Source organism: Scyliorhinus torazame, chromosome 3 (assembly GCF_047496885.1).
Source record: "Scyliorhinus torazame isolate Kashiwa2021f chromosome 3, sScyTor2.1, whole genome shotgun sequence".
NCBI lineage: Eukaryota > Metazoa > Chordata > Chondrichthyes > Carcharhiniformes > Scyliorhinidae > Scyliorhinus > Scyliorhinus torazame.
In genome coordinates, this window is record NC_092709.1 from 3,763,348 (window position 1) to 3,781,900 (window position 18,553).

Below are 18,553 nucleotides of genomic sequence, written 5' to 3' on the forward strand. Positions count from 1 at the left end.
GAATCAAACCTGGGTCCCTGGCGCTGTGAAGCCATAGTGCTAACCACTGTGCCACCTCCACACAGAAAGTCACCCAAGGCCGGAATTGAACCAGATTCCGTGGGGCTGTGAGGCAGCAGTGCTAACCCCTGTGCCATCACTGAAACGACTACACGATGACATTAATAAGTTCCATCCAACCATCAGACTCACCATGGACTACTCTCCAAAATCAGTTGCATTCTTGGACACACTCGTCTCCATCAAGGACGGTCACCTCAGCACTTCGCTTTACCGCAAACCTACGGATAACCTCATGATGCTCCACTTCTCCAGCTTCCACCCTAAATACATTAAAGAAGCCATCCCCTATGGACAAGCGCTCCGTATACACAGGATCTGCTCAGACGAGGAGGAGCGTAACAGACATCTACAGACGTTGAAAGATGCCCTCGTACGAACGGGATATGGCACTCGACTCATCGATCGACAGTTCCAACGCGCCACAGCGAAAAACCGGACCGACCTCCTCAGAAGACAAACATGGGACACAACCGACAGAATACCCTTCGTCGTCCAGTACTTCCCCGGAGCAGAGAAACTACGTCATCTTCTTCACAGCCTTCAACACGTCATTGATGACGATGAACATCTTGCCAAGGTCATCCCCACACCCCCACTACTTGCCTTCAAATAACCGCGCAACCTCAAACGAACCATTGTTTGCAGCAAACTACCCAGTCTTCAGAACAGTGACCACGACACCACACAACCCTGTCATGGCAATCTCTGCAAGACGTGCCAGATCATCGACATGGATACCACTATTACACGTGAGAACACCACCCACCAGGTACGCGGTACATACTCGTGCGACTCGGCCAACGTTGTCTACCTCATACGCTGCAGGAAAGGATGTCCCGAAGCGTGGTATATTGGCGAGACCATGCAGACGCTGCGACAACAAATGAACGGACATCGCGCAACAATCACCAGGCAGGAATGTTCCCTTCCAGTCGGGGAACACTTCAGCAGTCAAGGGCATTCAGCCTCTGATCTCCGGGTAAGCGTTCTCCAAGGCGGCCTTCAGGACCCGCGACAACGCAGAATCGCCGAGCAGAAACTTATAGCCAAGTTCCGCACACATGAGTGCGGCCTCAACCAGGACCTGGGATTCATGTCGCATTACATTCATCCCCCACCATCTGGCCTGCGAAATCCTACCAACTGTCCTGGCTTGGTACAATTCACACCTCTTTAACCTGGGGTTACCCCATCTCTGGATCTGTAAAGATTTAATCACCTGCTAATGCTCGCATTCCAAGCATTGTTTGGCATCTTTGAATTTGTCTATATATGTGTTTCTGGAACAGACCTCTTCATTCACCTGAGGAAGGAGCAGCGCTCCGAAAGCTAGTGACATCGAAACAAACCTGTTGGACTTTAACCTGGTGTTGTAAGACTTCGTACTTAAGAGTTTGAGAACAGAGGCGATTTTCTTGCAGGAGGCACCTATCTGGGTGAAAGATCAGATGAGGTTGAGGAAGGGGTGGGTGGGGCAAATGTTCCCCTCAGGGTTTGACTCGAAGTTGAGAGGGGTTGCCACACTGTTGAGCAAGAAAACAGGGTTTATGGGGGATAGGAAATAGGGTCCTGGGGGTGGGGGTGGGGGATGTTTGTGATAGTGAGTGGGATGCTACTGGGGTCTCGGGTGCTGTTGATGAATGTATATGCGCCTAATTGTGATGATGCCAGATTCGTGAAGAGGACATTGGGGGCAATCTTGGACTTGGGATTCTCAGCAGCTGATTATGGAGTGAAGGAGGGCGGATTTCAAATGTATATTGGAGCAGAGGGTGGATAGGTCAAGCCCTTAGTTGATGGGGAGGCCGAGAATGAGGCGAGAGCTGGGAGGATTTATGGGGAGGTTTGGCACCGGGGGGAGAAGTGTATCGGGTTTATTCCTTCCATGTGTTTAGGGTTTATTCCAAAATTTACTTTTTTGTGGTGACCACGGTGGTGCTGATGGAGATGGAAGATGCAGAGCACCGTTGGAAGAGTGATTTTGGACCACCCTCCGCACTTAAGAGACGTGGGACTCTGGTCAGGCACAGAGGCCGGGATGGAGGTTGGATTCGGGGGTTTTGGCCGACAAGGAGGTCTGTGGGAAGGTGATGGTGGTGATTAGGAATTCTGTTGAGCTCAATCAGAATGGGGAAATATCTGCAGCCAGGTATTAGGGGGCCCTGAAGGCGGTGGTCCGGGGGAGAAAGTTAGTTAATTCCAGGTCGAGAAGGATAGGGGATAGGATAGAGAAGGGAAGAGCATCGGCGACTGTTGCATGAGATGGTCAAGGTGGATAGGAGGTACGCTGTGGGCCCCCCCACAAAGGAGTTGTTGCCGGAAAGAAAGAAGTTACGGGGCAGTTTGACTGGTTGACAATGGGTAGGGCGGCGGGTCAGCTACAGCAATGAGGCGGTGGAAAAGGGGGAGTTGCCAACTACGCAGGTGCAGGCGTCGATTTCTGCGATCCTGTAAAAGGGGAAGGATCCACTGGAGCGAGGGTCCTGTTGGCCCCTCTCACTGCTTGATACGGCCATGAAAGTCCTAGCTAAGGTATTGGCAAGAAGGTCGAAGGGGTGTGTGCAGGAGGTAGTTTTGGAGGACTAAACGGGTTTTGTGAAGGGGAGGCAGCTCTCCAGTAACATTAGGAGGTTTCTGAATGTAATTATGACCCGTAGGGGAGCGGGTGCTGGAGGTGAAGTAGAGAAGGCCGTGACTGGGTACTGTGGTGGTATCCGTTTGCGATTCTGGGGAGGTGTGGGTTTGGGCTGGGGTTTGAGGTGTGGGTCCGGTTGTTGTACGCATCACCCATGGCAAGTGTGCGAACGAAGGAGACAAACTCGGGGTATTTTGGGTTGTACAGGGGGACGAGGCAGGGGTGCCCGTTGTCGCCGCTATTGTTTGCGTTGGCCTTGGCGATGGCACTTTGGGCCTTGGTTGAGTGGCAGGGGTTTGTGAGGAGTGGCAAGGAGCACTGGGTGTCGTTGTACGCCGATGACCTGCTGTTGTTCATGTCGGACCTGTTGGAAAGCATGGGCAGAATCATGGGCCGACTGGAGAGGCTTGGGCTTTTTCTGGTTATAAATTGAATGTAGGGTATTTTTGGCGAATGCCGTCGTGAACCGCTTATAAAATTCTGCTGGAAATCCAACTGGCCCCTGCGCCTTCCCCGACTGCATTCACTCCCTCCCCCAGCCATAGCATTCACCAACCTTCATCGGCATTGTGCGCGAACCGGAGGGCTCTGCCTTTTAACATGGCAGGCGAGCGGTTTCGGTATCCAGGGATCAAGGTAACGCATGAATGAGCCACAACGCATAGGTAGAATCTGACAGGATTGGTGGAGGAGATCAAAGGGGGACCGGAAAAGGTGGGATACGCTGCACCCAACATTGGCGGGGAGGGTGCAGGTGGTGAAGATGAACGCGCTGCCAAGGTTCCCGTTTGTGCTTCAGTCCCTCCCGCTTTCTCTCCCCATGCCTTTTTTCAGAAGTTGGATGTGCTAATCTCGGATTTTGTGTGGACGGGGAAGGTACCGAGTGGGAAGAGGGCTTTGTTTCAAAGGCAGAGATGGGGTGGCGGGCTGGCGCTCCGAATCTGTTGCGTTATTATTGGTCAGTGAACGTGGAGAAGGTGAGACGATGGTGGGAGGGGGATGATTGGGTCAGGTTAGAGGAACAGTCTTGTACGGGTACGAGCCTGAGGGCTCTGGTGATAGCCCCGTTGCTTTTTTCTTATTTAAAAAAAATAGATTTAGAGTACCCAATTCATTTTTTCCAATTAAAGGGCAATTTAGCGTGGCCAATCCACCTAGCCTGCACACCTTTGGGTTGTGGGGGTGAAACCCACACATACACGGGGAGAATGTGCAAATTCCACACGGACAGTGAACAGGGCCGGGATCAAACCTGGGACCTCGGCGCCATGAGGCAGCAGTGCTAACCACTGTGCCACCGTGCTGCCCTGATAGCCCCGTTGCTGCTCGCTCAGATGAAGTGTCCGGGGTGTCTGGTGGTGGAGTCAACTATAAAAATCTGGAACCAGCTGAGGAGGCATTTTAAACTGGGTCCAATGTTGGTGTTGACGCCATTGTGGGAACTAAATGTTCACGCCCGAGGGGAGAGAGAGAGAGAAAGGTGAGGTGTTCAGGCGTTGGGAGGGAGGAGAGGTTGGAAAAGGTTTGGGACATGTTTTCGGAGGGGACGTTTGCTGTGCTGGAGAAGCAGCTGGACAGGCTCGAGTTACCAAGGGTGGGAGGTGGGAGTGAGTTTAGGCACAGGCAGGCATGGGACTTTGCATGTAAGGAGCTGCCTTCATTCCCTCAGGTACCGGAGTATACTCTTCTGGAGAAAATGCTGCTCTCGGAAGAGGTGGGATGGCTGGATTGGGGATATGTCTGGGTGTTTGGGGGTGCAGGGCAAGACATTAGTGAAAAGAATTAAGTGAAGGTGGGAGGAGGAGCTGAGGAGGGACTTTGGTGTGAGGCGATGTGGCGAGTGAACTCAACTTCATCCTGCCCAAGAATGAGTTTGATACAATTGAAGGTGGTGCACAAGGTCCGGGGGTAGCAGCCGGGTGTGAGGAGAGTGGGAGGGGGCCGGTGAACTTTGCCCATATATTCTGGGATGTGAGGAGTTGGAGAGCTTATGGGAAGTGGTGTTGGGGACCATAGCGAGGATTGTACAGGTCGAGGTGAAGCCGGACCCCATGGTGGTGATCTTTGGGGTGTGGGAGGTGTTGGAGGGGAAGGGGGCTGGTGTCATGGCCTTCACCTCTCTGATTTCCCATCGACGGATAGTTTTCAATTGGAGGTCGGCTACGCCACCGGGGGTCACGGACTGGCTGGGGGATTTGTACTGGTTTCTCAGGTTGGAGAAAATCAAATTTGTCTTAAGGGGGTCAGAGAGCTTTGCGCTCCGGGGAAGGCGGTTTATGGCTATATTTGAGGAGCTGTCTGTCACGGGGGGGGGGCGGGGTAAAGGGGAAAAAAATATACAAACTGTATACATTGGATGTTAAGCTGATGTTATTTTGTTGAATGGGTTTGTAATAACTATTCTTTAAAGAAACGTCAGCAAACCAGATTATTAAATTATATATTCCCGAGTGCAATGTTAAGACTAGCATTTATCAAGATTTTTTAACCACTTACAATGTTACACTTATCACAATTTCCTTTCAATACTTACAAGGGATGGAAATATTGCTGAATTTTTCACTAAATTAATCTAAATGGCCATTATTCCTCCTGATATATCCAATTTAATTGGGGCAGTAAAAATTAGTCTCGGAGAATTATAGAAGCTTACAATACATTGAGGGGCCATTTGGTCCAGTGGCCGTGCCAGGTCCTGGAATGACCGGTCCAATTTAATTCCACACACTAGCTTCTTCCCGTAGCCCTGTTTTAGTTAGACCCCTTATCAAGATGCTCGAATTGAAGCATTCCAGGAGAGAGTGATTCCTCGGTCTTATTGAAGAGCAGCCCCGACAGGGAGTAAATCCTATCAGATGGCAGGCGCGGGGGCAGACACCCCTAAAGGCCCCCCATGTGAGTATCATTTCCTTCTGGAATGTCAAATCACTTGGCCATCCATATAAATGTTTCCATGATTAGGCAGTTATGTAACCATCAAGCTAGCTTGTTGGCCTGAGGTGACGATATCATAGCAGTTTTGGAACACATCTTGTGGGTTTTAAGTTGTACAAATCACCTCTTTCACTTTTCAACAATAACATGTTCATAATTACAAAAAGGTTTTGTGCCCAGTCAGTAAACAATGGGAGGAATGTGGAGAATTTATTTTGTAGGAACGTGGAACAAGGAGGCCATTCAGCCCCTCGAGCAGGTTCCACCATTCAAACATATGCTTGATCTGTATTTAAATCTATCTACACACCATGAAGTTACTGGGACAAGCTCCTAGTCGCCACACTCCGGTGCCTGTTCGGGTACACTGAGGGAGAATTTAGAATGTCCAAGTTACCTAACAGCACGTCTTTCGGGACTTGTGGGAGGAAACCGGAGCACCCGGAGGAAACCCACGCAGACACGGGGAGACTGTGCAGACTCCGCACAGACAGTGACCCCAAACCAGGAATCGAACCTGGGACCCTGGCGCTGTGCAGCAGTGTGGCTATTTGGGGCCTTTCACAGTAACTTCATTGCAATGTTAATGTAAGCCTATTGTGACAATAATATTTTTATTTTTTTATAAATTTAGAGTACCCAATTCATTTTTTTCCAATTGAGGGGAAATTTAGCGTGGCCAATCCACCTACCCTGCACATCTTTGAATTGTGGGGGTGAAACCCACGCAGACACGGGAGAATGTGCAAACTCCACACGGACAGTGACCCAGAGCCGGGATCGAACCTGGGACCTCAGCGCCGTGAGGCGGCAGTGCTAACCACTGCACCACCGTGCTGCCCTTACTTGTGACAATAATAAAGATTATTACTGCATCTTACATACAACACAGAACATACAGTGCAGAAGGAGGCCATTCAGCCCATCGAGTCTGCACCGACCCATTTAAGCCCTCGCTTCCACCCTATCCCCGTAACCCCTCCTAACCTTTTTTGGTCACTAAGGACAATTTATCATGGCCAATCCACCTAACGTGCACATCTTTGGACTGTGGGAAGAAACCGGAGCACCCGGAGGAAACCCACGCACACACGGGGAGGACGTGCAGACTCCGCACAGGCCGTGACCCAGCGGGGAAACGAACCTGGGACCCTGGCGCTGTGAAGCCACAGTGTTATCCACTCGTGCTACCGTGCTGCCCCAAATGTTCTTCTCTATGTTTATCCCACTGAACCCCTTCATTATTTTAAAGACCCCTCAGCCTTCTCTTTTCTAAATGGAAATACATTTTTGGAGACTCCACAGATGTCAGAGGTCACCGATTGGAATTAGGTCATTGCCACAAATCGAACCCATTGGTTTTAAGAGTCTCCGTCACTACAAGGTGAGAATGGAGTTCAAAAGCAGAGTCTTGGAAAGGCACCAGGAATTATTTGGAGGTGAGACAAGCTGAGAACCAACCTCCAGGCAAATAAAAGAATTTGAATTCAGACAGAGTCTTACGACATTAAAGATGCTGTGTAAAAACAAGTTGTTACAAATCCCTGGTCACTGATTCTGTCTCGAGATGAGGTGCAGAACAGAACAGGTTAGAGGAACCACACAACGACGACAGTTCCCTCTTGGGATTTCTGCTTCCTCCGTCATTTATATTTTAGCATTTAAATTTCAGCACTAGATTTGTTCCTATTTTAGCTTCCCATTTTCAACTCTATATTTGATTAAATAACAGAAGCCAGAAGTTGAACTGATTTGGGCTCCATACTTTAAATCAGAGAGATATTCCTTTTGTTCAGAAGGGGTTGAAGATGGGCTAAGTGGTCACAATAGTCTTGGTTTTCAGGGAGCCCAGTGGTGCAGTCCAGAGTGAAGATATGGTATCAGCTGAGGAGGCATTTTAGGGTGGAAGGGGTGTCGGTGCTAACGCCGCTGTGCGAGAATCATGGGTTTGAGCCGGGGGGGAATGGATAATGTATACAGGAGGTGGAGGGAAATTGGGCTGGTCCAGGTGAGGGATTTGTATTTGGAGGAAGGGTTCACCAGTCTGGAGGAGCTAAGGGAGAGGGTAGAGTTGCCGAGGGGTAGTGAGTTCAGGTATCTACAGGTTAGGGACTTTGCACAAAAGGTCTGGAAGGGGTTCCCTAGATTCCCAGGATACACCCTGCTGGAGCGACTGCTGCTTCCGGATGTGGAAGGGGAGGGAAGAATTGGGGATATATATAAGTGGCTGGGGGAGCAGGGAGGCGAGCGGGTGGCGAAGATCAAGGAGAAATGGGAAGCGGAGTTGGGAATGGAGATCAATTGGGGAGTATGGAGTGAGGCACTGCGAAGGGTAAACACGACCTCCTCTTGTGCAAGGATGAGCCTGATACAGTTTAAGTGGTGCACAGGGTGCATATGACTCGGGCGAGAATGAGTGGGTTCTTTCAGGGGATAGCAGATGAGTGTGAGAGGTGTGGGCGGGGGCCAGAGAATCATGCACACGTGTCGGGGTTATGAAAAATTGGGAAGATTCTGGGCGGGAGTGTTTATGGTCTTAGCCAGGATAGTGGAGGAGGGAGTGGACCCAGAGCCTTTGGTGGTGATATTTGGGGTTTCTGAGAAGCCGGAGCTCATGGAGAGGAGGAAGGCTGATGTCTTGGCCTTCGCCTCTCTGATTGCACAGCGACAAATTTTGCTGGAGTGGCGGTCGGCATCGCTGCCGGGGGTAGCGGCTTGGTTGGGTGACCTGTATGACTTCCTGCGGTTAGAGAAGATAAAGTATGAGTTAAGGGGCTCAGCAGGGGAGTTTGAGAAAAGGTGGGGGATGTTTGTGACCATGTTTGAGGAGCTGTTCGTCGCGGGGGGGGGGGGGGGGGGGTTGTAAAAGGAGAGAAATCTGTACAGACTGTATAGTTGATTGTTGGGAAGAATGTTTCCTGGGGTGTTTATTTGCCGTAACCTACTTTGATGCAAGTTTGAATAAAATGCAAAAGTCTTGGTTTCTTTTTCAACAACAAAATCGCAGCTTTCTGTTGAAGACATGCAAGGCAGGCAAAATTCTACAACAAATAAATCCAAGGATTTTTAGCCATCTCCTGCGCCACCGGTCTCTATGTTAAAATATTAGCATTTACGGCAGACATAAATTTTCTGCTTACAGAATTAAGCTATTTCCTATGTCGAGTTTATTCACCAATGCCCCATGCCCACACAAATATCTAATCAAGTACATATTTGAATATGTTCTAAATATAAATTCTACAGTCAGAATTCCACCCACCATCTGCCAACTCATTTGCTGAACAGACAGAAATCCACAGAATTACCCTGAAATTTTATTTCAGTGTCGAGACATGCTTGAAAACATTAACCGGTGATACTTTGCTTTAATGATTTTTCTCTGCTTAGATCCGAAAATGTAAAACGTTTTTTATAAACACCATGAACTGAGGTACTGGCGGGGGGGAATGGAAGTGATCAGACTCGTTCAACAAGATATTTACAATTCATGTGGAAAAGAAAAGTAGCTTTAATATTGAAGCAATGACCTTAACAGTCGGGTAGGTTTTCTTGTTTTTCTCACTCGAGGCACCAGGTAACCCTCCATGTGATGGACCCTCACATCCGTAACGGAAGCGGAAACCCCTCTACAAAGATAAATCAGATTGGACTGTGAGCACCGATGTGTACAAGAACAATTCAACTCAATCAGAAACAATAAACCTTTTAAAAAAAAACGAGGGTGCAGAAAAGGTATACAAAATGGTTCCGGGGATGAGGGGTTTCAATTTCATGGACAGATTAGAGAAACTCCCGTTGTTTTCCTTGGGGAAGAGAAGATTGAGAAGAGATTTGTTACAGTTGTTCAAAATCATGAGGGCATCTGGACGGAGTAGTAGATGGGGAAAAGCTGTTCCCATTGGTGGAAGGGGCAAGAGCCAGAGGACACAGATGTAAGGTTATTGGCAAAAAAAAACATCAGGAAAAAGATTTATTGAGACAGCGAGTGGTTAGAATCTGGAATGTTCAACCCGAGAGGACAGTGGAGGCAACTTCAAATAAGGCCTTCAAAACCCAACTGGATAAATGACTGAAGGGAAAATTATTCCCAGGCTTATGGGGAAAGGGCAGGGGAGCGGGAGTCAGTGAGTTGTTCTTGCAGAGAGTCAGCACAAAAATAATGTGCCAAATAGCCTCTTTCTGTACTGTAACCATTCGTTAATTCTATGAAATACATGCTGGCTTTTTGAGCGAGCTTTTAATTAGCCCCACTCGTTGCTGCTATTTCCCCATAGCCTTGCAAATTTCTCCTTCCAGCTTTCAGGCAGCACATTCCAGATCAGAACTCGCTGCGTTAAAAAGAAACTAAATTTCCCCCTGGAACATCACCAGCTATCTTACATCCGTGTCCTCTGCCACCCGAGGCAGTTTCTCCTGATTTTATCAAAACTCTTCATGATTCCGAATATCCTTTAACTGCCTCAGCTCCGAGGAGAACAATCTCTCAACATAGCCAAACCCCTCTTCCCTGTTACCGTTCAGAGAAATCTTCTCTGCACCTTCTCCAAGCCCTTGACACTCTTTCCAAAAATGCGGATGCAGCTCCGGGTGAGGCCTAACCAATGTTGAACAAAGGTTTAGCGTAGCTCCCCGCTTTTGTACTCAATGCTGCATTTATCAAGCTTGGGATCCCATTTATTTTTTAAAAGAACCTCAACAACTTGTCCCACCACCTGCCGTTACCATGGGGACACTGATGGTTTCGGAGGCTTTGATGCATTAAAGCCAGGTTACCTCTGAAGGCAGGGAAAAATTCCCAATAAGTGAAGTGATTTGACATTACAAATTAAAAATTAACTCTCAAAGATGAACCAGGTTTGAACCATGATTCTATAAAGTAGCACATTGACTGATTTGCAGTTACCCTCAACAAAACGTCACTCTTCTCGCAGTAATATTTGTCTCATTACAGCTGCCAAGGGTTGCATTTACCAGATATTTCTTGCTGCAAATATTAGATTTCAGATTTAATCTTAATTATAAATTCATTTAACAAAGGGGAACCCCACTTACGCAGCATACTTGCATGGATATGTGAGCATGGGAGATGAGGTTGGATTGGAAGGATTTGTGTGGGGCATCTGTGTCAGCATGAAGCATTGGGCTGTGTTTTCTGCTGAACACTCTCTGTAATACGGTGAAGAGGAAGCTTAAATGGACTGAGATAATCATCATTTGGGGATGCATACGTACACATTTCAGTGCTGACATTTATTTCATACGCTGACTTCCTTCCTATTGTGAATATTTGCCAGAATTACAAACCCAACATCTAGAAAACTCTGTCATTTACTGACATTGCTAAGTTAATATCAAGGACTTGTGGTTTATCTTGTGGTTGTTACTGTTCAAACAGACCTGGCTTGCCTTCGAATCATAGAAGCTTATGAAAGAAAATAAATTGTTTAGAAAAAGTTTATGAATAGCAATCAGTTTCGTCTATCGATGCCCCTTCTTCAGAATCTCTGGTCATTTTCACCAATCTGACCAAACACATGCTACAGAAACAATGAAATAACAGGGTCAATGCCACACAGGAAACAACATCACCAATCTGAAAACTCCACAAGTGACAGTGAAACTGCTGCAATCGCTCCAGCACTGACTATACCCAATATACAGCCTGCGAGGTGGATCAATCCAATTTAACAAGAATCTGCCAGAGCATCAATGCGTACAATCCAAAATAATCTGAGAAAGGCTATCTCTGCCTAGGGGGAAGTTCCAAGAATAAATATACCCCAATTTTTCAAAAAGTATGAAGAAAGCTGGTCATTTCCTGTTGATTTTGTTTGATCCTGATATCCCAAAAATACAAATCCAGGCATTTCTAAGCTGCCACCAACCTACAGAAGCTTCTCTCAATGATTGGCTGTGAATGAATCTCAGAATGCTGCTGTAAGATTCATTGGTCCATAAGGAATATCTGACAGCCACAGTCACCTCCACCCGAGCAACTAAACTGCCCTCCAGGTCCCAGACGAGTCACAAGCAGATGTCCTCAGCCACTGCTCACAGAACAGGATTGGAAATATTATTTATTAAGTGAGCTAAGATTTGGCACAAAAGCCGAAAACCTCTTTCTTTGCTCTTCGCCATAAATCTTAATATTCGTCAAGCAATGACCTATTTACTCTTGAAAGTAAAGTTTTTGACTGCACAGAATAGAATCCAAGTACAGGAACCCATTGAGCCTCGACCAGCACTATCCGATTATTCATATTCCCCCAACACTTTCCCCACAGTCTTCCAAAGTTTTCCCCTTCAAGGATTTATCTAATTCCGTTTTGAAAGTTCCTTTTCAATCTGCTTCCATCAGCCTTTCAGGCAGCGCCTTCCGATCACACCATGCTGTATAAAAAATAACATTTCCACGCTCCACTCTCGTATAACTCCCACTTGACCAGAAACTCATTTTATTTCTAAACTCTCCTTTGATTCCCTGTGATCATCTAAAATGTCTTCCCTCTTATTACTGTCCCACTAACCAATGGAATCCATCCATCAGTCCAGACACGAAAACAGGGACCAGCTTTTGTTAAAATCAATTCTCAGATCTGTACCGAATCATGGACTCAGACCCAGCTGGTTTTGGATTCTCCAAGCTGAGTGCAAAGATTTTAAAATCAGAATTCAATACCAATTTACTCTAGTTAGACTCCAGCTGGAAGACTGTGCCCAATTCTGGGCACTTTGGGAAGGATGACGAGGCTTTGTGGAGGATGAGGAGGAGATTTACCAGAAAGGTATCAGAGATGAGGGACTTCGGTCAATGTGGAGAGACCAGAGTGGCTGGGATTGTTCTCCTTAGAGCCGAGAATGTACAGTGGGAAATTATGTTGCTCATGTCTCTCTGATACGGAGCGGGGGGCAAACGTGTTGCTGATGTCTCTCAGATACGGAGCGGGGTAAATGTGTTGCTGATGTTTCTGATACGGAGCGGGAGGTAAACGTGTTGCTGATGTTTCTGATACGGAGCGGGGGGGGGTAAACGTGTTGCTGATATTTCTGATACGGAGCGGGGGGGTAAACAAGTTGCTGATATTTCTGATACGGAGCGGGAGGTAAACGTGTTGCTGATGTCTCTGATACGGAGCGGGGGGGGGGGGGTAAACGTGCTGCTGATGTTTCTCATACGGAGCGGGGGGGTAAGCGTGTTGCTGATGTCTCTCTGATACGGAGCGGGGGGTAAACGTGTTGCTGATGTCCCTCTGATACGGAGCGGGGGGGGGTAAACGTGTTGCTGATGTCCCTCTGATACGGAGCATGGGGTAAACGTGTTGCTGATGTCTCTGATACGGAGCGGGGGGTAAACGTGTTGCTGATGTCTCTCTGATACGGAGCGGGGAGTAAACGTATTGCTGATGTCTCTATGGTACGGAGCGTGGGGTAAACGTGTTGCCGATGTCTCTCTGATACGGAGCGGGGGGATAAACGTGTTGCTGATGTTTTTGATACGGAGCGGGGGGTAAACGTGTTGCTGATGTTACTCTGCTACATAGCGGGGGGGGTAACCGTGTTGCTTATGTCTCTCTGATACGGAGCATGGGGTAAACGTGTTGCTGATGTTACTCTGATACGGAGCGTGGGGTAAACGTGTTGCTGATGTTTCTGATATGGAGCGTGGGGTAAACGTGTTGCTGATGTTACTCTGATACAGAGCGGGGGGGTAAACGTGTTGCTGATGTTTCTGATACGGAGCGGGGGTTAATTTTGTTGCTGTTGTCTCTCGCTTACCTGTTTGGGTTGCTCTACAATCTGCAGATATGGCCCATCATCTGGAAGAAAAGTGAGAGTCATTATTACAACTGCAGAAATTGAATCTACAGAAAATACATTTCATTAGCCCGTTGGGAGTCTAGTTTGAGTGAAGTTCTTTAGTTGGAAATCCCCAGCCCGCCTGTGAAAAAAATGCTTCTCCCTCACAAGGCCTAGATCACAAAATACTGAGTGCGTCAATTCAATCTGTGAATATACTTATTAATCTGACCCCAACTGCGCCTGCCAGGAAAACAGGTCAAACTTCAAATCAGTAAATGATGAGTGTTTTCCCAAAAGGATATCAGGTCTCGTCACTTCATCAAAAATAAGGTCACGGCACAAAATATGAATTACATCTCAATTTCCCATACTTAATGCATCTTCTCGCACAAGATTGAGGTTTTAATTTGTGTAATTAGGAAAGGTTAAGTTAAGTTGGGCCTATGCTCTTTGGAGTTTAGAATAATGACAGATGATCCTATTGAAGCACAAACATGCTGAGGGGCCTTGATGGCGGGATACGGAGAGGATAATCCTCCTCGTGCGAGAATCTAGAACCAGGGAGCACACTTTCAAAATAAGGGGTCTCCCATTTAAGACAGGGTTGAAGAGAAATTCCATCTCTGAGAGAAGATTCTGGAATCTTAGGGAGCCAGGCAGCTGAAGCTGTCAATGGTGCAGCGATGGAGATGTTGAAACACAAGCGTGAGAACGCTTAAACCGAAGCTTTTCTGGACTTCATGTCGCCATTGCTTCTTTCGGCAATCGCCTTAAATCTGTGTTCCCTGGTCCTCGATCCTTCCACCAATGGGGACAGTTTCTCTCTCTCTACACTGTTCCCTCATAATTATGAACACTTTTAGCAGAAATCCTCTCGTCCTTTTCTTCTCCAAGGTGCACAACTCCAGCTTCTCCTATCTATCCTCATCCCGAGAACCATTCTTGTAAACCTTGTCTGAACTTTCTCTGAAGCCTATTCCTAAAGTGGACTCATGGGCCTATTGCTTTCCAATTCCTGAGGAGAAGCTCGGCACAAATAAGTCTTTGTTCCTCAGTGAAAACTACAATAACTGTCCACCTTTCGATCTACATTATTCAACCGTAGCCTGTTTCCCTACAAACACAATTCCCTTAGGAAACCCTCGTATCCCATCGAGCCTTGGTAGATCTCCAATGCTGACGGGCTGAATGGCCTCCTCCTGTTCCTGTATTAAAACAAAACCTCACTGTCATCTCTACCAAGTCTAAAACCGTTAATTTAATTCCTAAAAAAGGAGCTACACTGCAATTTTATAAGTACATTATGTACAGTGGAAAAAATATTCAAACTGTTAATAAACTACAGCATGAAACCAGACAGAGAGACTGTGTGACAGACAGTCCAATAAGACTTGTGATAACAAGCTTTTCCTCATACAATGCGGAAAATAAGAAACGGCTGGTATCAAATGCGTTAAGGAGCTTTGAGATTGAGAGTTAGCTATTGTCATCGCTGAAAACATTTAGTGAAATCTCTGTAAAGTCTTAGACAGGAAGTAGTTAGAATTTGGACTAATCCGCGTCGAGTTTCAACTCTTGTCTGGTACAGTAAATGAGAAGCTGAAGATTTCACAAACTTATTAAACAAATGCCATTAATACAAAACGAGAGGTAAAGTCGTTCAGTGAGAGAAGGAGAGAGCAAGTGACAAGAGAAAACGGGAAAGAGAAAGAGACACAGAGAGAAAGTGAAGAAGGGAGGAAAGGGCACGAGAAAGCAGGAGCTTGTCAGCAGGAGCGAGCGAGGAACAGAGAAAAGGGGCAAAAATGAAATTGGAGTTTATCACGCCTTCAGGATGTTTCAAGGAGTGTCAGTAAAATCACTTTTTTTACTGTGCAGCAGCCAAATAATGCAGCCAATTTATACAAAAAAAGGACACGCAAATAGGAATGAGATCAATGAAACATTAGCTGGTCACAACCTCAAGAGCATCTTGAGGTTGTAAATTAGGCATCTTGAAGGCCACCATTTGGCGCTGATCTGAGGTAATGGCTAGAGATTGGGAAGAATTTTGGGGGAAAAAAAGTTTTTAAAAAATCGGAGGAATTGGCTCCATAGACCTGTTCCAGCATTCAATAAAACCATGGCTGCTCCGCTACCTCAGCACTTTCCTGCACCAGCTCCATAAACCTCATCGTCTTCGTGTCCGTGAATCTATCAATCTCCACCTTGAATATGTCCAATGCTGGAGCATCCACAGCCCTATTGTGTAAGAGGACTCCAGAGATTCGCAACTCGCTGAATGAAGAAATCTCTCCTCCGCTCAGCCCAAACTGACCAATTCCTTATCCTGACGTTGTGGCCCAGTGTTCTAGACTCTCGGGCCAAGGGGAAATGATCTCCCCCTCTGTCCACCCGTTTAGCTCGCAAAGCCTTTTATACATTTTAATGTGGTTTCTCATTCTTCTAAATGTCTGTGAACATTGGCCCATCTGACTCAGGGAAGGAAATCTGCCGTCCTTACCCGGTCTGGCCTACATGTGGCTCCAGGCCTACAACAAGGTGGTTGACTCTTCACTGCCCCCTGGAATGGCCTAGGAAACCACCAAAGGTAATTGAAATAAAAGCTGGCCTTGCCACAGACATCCTGATCCAGTGAATGAATAAAAAAGCGCTCCTCATTGGGAATCCTTGAATTGCAGGAATCAATCCAGTCAGCACAGTTTATTATTCATTATTGGGCAGCACGGTAGCACAGTGGTTAGGACTGTTGCTTCACAGCTCCAGGGCCCCAGGTTCGATTCCAGGCTTGGGTCACTGTCTGTGCGGAGTCTGCACGTTCTCCCCATGTGTGCGTGGGTTTCCTCCGGGTGCTCCGGTTTCCTCCCACAGTCCAAAGATGTGCAGACTCGATGGGCCGAATGGCCTCCTTCTGCACTGTAAATTCTATGATTCTATAATACTGCAAAAGATCATTTCTTCAGCTTTCACTAGACAAAGGAAAAGATTATATATCTCCTCCCACCTGCCCTTCCACTCATTCCATTTACATTATTTTTCTATTCTTTTCTCCCTCATGTATTTCTCCAGCTTCCTGTTAAAATGCATCTGTTATTTTCCTCACCCAATCTCTGTGGGGGTGAGTTCTACATTCTCACCAGTCTCTGGAGTTTCTCCTGAATTCCCCATTGGACTAATTAGTGACTGTCTGATATTGATAACTTCTAGCTTTGGCTCCTCCATAGGTGGAAACATTCTTCTCAAACATCAAACTTCCTTCATATTTTTAAAGACCTCAATCATCACCCACTCAGCCCAAACTTTCCAGCTTGTTCAATCTTTCCCGATAGGTATAGGGGCTGGTTTAGCACAGTTGGCCTGCAATGCAGAACAATGCCAGCAGCGCCGGAATGTGGCGACTAGGGGCTTTTCACAGTAACTTCATTGAAGCCTACTTGTGACAATAAGCGATTATTATTATAGTCTCTCAGTTCAGATCTCTGGGAAAGAGTGAAGTACAACAGGATACGTCTGATGCACCATTCATTTGCATAACCCCATCTGACCAGTGAATGTCTCTTATGATTGATGTGTTGGGTGTTCTGGATCACATACAGGTCACCAACACTTGAAGTAGCGCAACACTATTTTATTAAAAGGTTAACTATTTATACATACTTGAACTGTGGGTAAATATGATGCTAGCTTTAACTAAAGACCTTTGCCTTGTCCTAACCAGTTGATGCACTCAGCACATGGTGAATGTCTGTGTTGCAGGCTGTGAGCTCTGTGCTGCTAGCTAGCTGCTACTCGAATGAGCGGGAACTCTGATGCCCCCTGTCTTTATAGTGCGTGTGCTCTCACTGATGATTGGCTGCGGTGTTGTGTATGTTGATTGGTCCCACTGTATGTACATCAGTGTGTGTCTGCATCATGATATACTGGTGTATATTATGACATCCCCCCTTTTAGATTAAAAAATATGCCTGCGTGACAATAAATAGTGTGTGGTGAATGATCCTGACTACGTGTGTGCGAAATATTTACAGGACTATGTACATAAAACTAAGCTATTTACATGGGAAGATACCTGGCGCAGAAAAAACAGTATGTCACACAAATAACGAGATGAACACTATATACAAACCACTTGAACGATTAAACGGAAGAACAGAACAGACCAGAGAGTCCATTAGTGCACAAAGTTCACAAATTAAGTCTCTGAGGTGGGTGACGAATTCTGGTTGACCGCCTCAAGGGTGGGTCGGGAGCCGCCGGCTGAGGAGCAGACTGGACTGCGTCAGAGTGAGGAGGATGCAGAGTAACCGGAATCTCCGCATAGTCCAGGTCAGGGACAACAGGAGGGCGTAGCACTGGCGGAGGATCACGTAGCGAGCGTGGAACGAGACGAAGGGCACGTCGATTGCGGCGCAGAATGGAGCCATCCGGTAGACGAACCAGGAACGAGCGGGGGGCCACCTGCCGAAGAACCACAGCAGTTGCAGACCAGCCCCCATCCGGAAGATGGATACGGACGTTGTCATCTGGAGCCAGAGCAGGGAGATCAGCTGCACGGGAGTCATGAGGCGCCTTGTGCTGTGCACGACAGTTGCATTCGTTGAAGGACCGGAACGTGGTCGAAGTCTGGGACGTGAATGGACGGCACCGTCGTCCTCAGGATGCGACCCATGAGCAGCTGGGCTGGCGACAGGCCAGTGGACAGTGGGGCTGAGCGATAGGCCAGCAGGGCGAGGTAGAAGTCGGACCCAGCATCGGCAGCCTTGCAGAGGAGCCGTTTGACTATATGGACGCCCTTCTCCGCTTTGCCATTGGATTGGGGGTACAGGGGGCTGGATGTCACATGCACAAAGTTGTACCTCCTGGCAAAGTTGGACCATTCCTGGCTTGCGAAGCAGGGGCCATTGTCCGACATCACAGTGAGTGAGATGCTGTGACGAGCAAAGGTGTCCTTACAGGCACGGATGACTGCAAACGATGTGATGTCGTGCAAACGCACCACCTCCGGGTAGTTTGAAAAATAGTCTACAATCAGAACATTCCCTGCCCAGCGCGTGGAACAGGTCGATGCCGACCTTGGACCAAGGGGACGTGACCAACTCATGGGGCTGTAGGGTCTCA

At 47.3% G+C, this 18,553-nt stretch overlaps 1 protein-coding gene across 2 annotated transcripts in view; it reads right to left on the reverse strand.

Moving 5' to 3' along the window:
- The window catches only part of LOC140408253 (nuclear factor NF-kappa-B p105 subunit-like), a 128,654-nt gene that overhangs the window by 76,445 nt on the left and 33,656 nt on the right, over window positions 1-18,553 (reverse strand). For both annotated transcript variants that reach the window (XM_072495207.1, XM_072495208.1), the window contains 2 exons: window positions 13,412-13,452; window positions 9,163-9,261 (listed from right to left, as the gene is read on the reverse strand). In XM_072495207.1, the coding sequence (XP_072351308.1) occupies window positions 9,163-9,261; window positions 13,412-13,452 (140 nt within the window). The remainder of the gene's footprint in view (window positions 1-9,162; window positions 9,262-13,411; window positions 13,453-18,553) is intronic.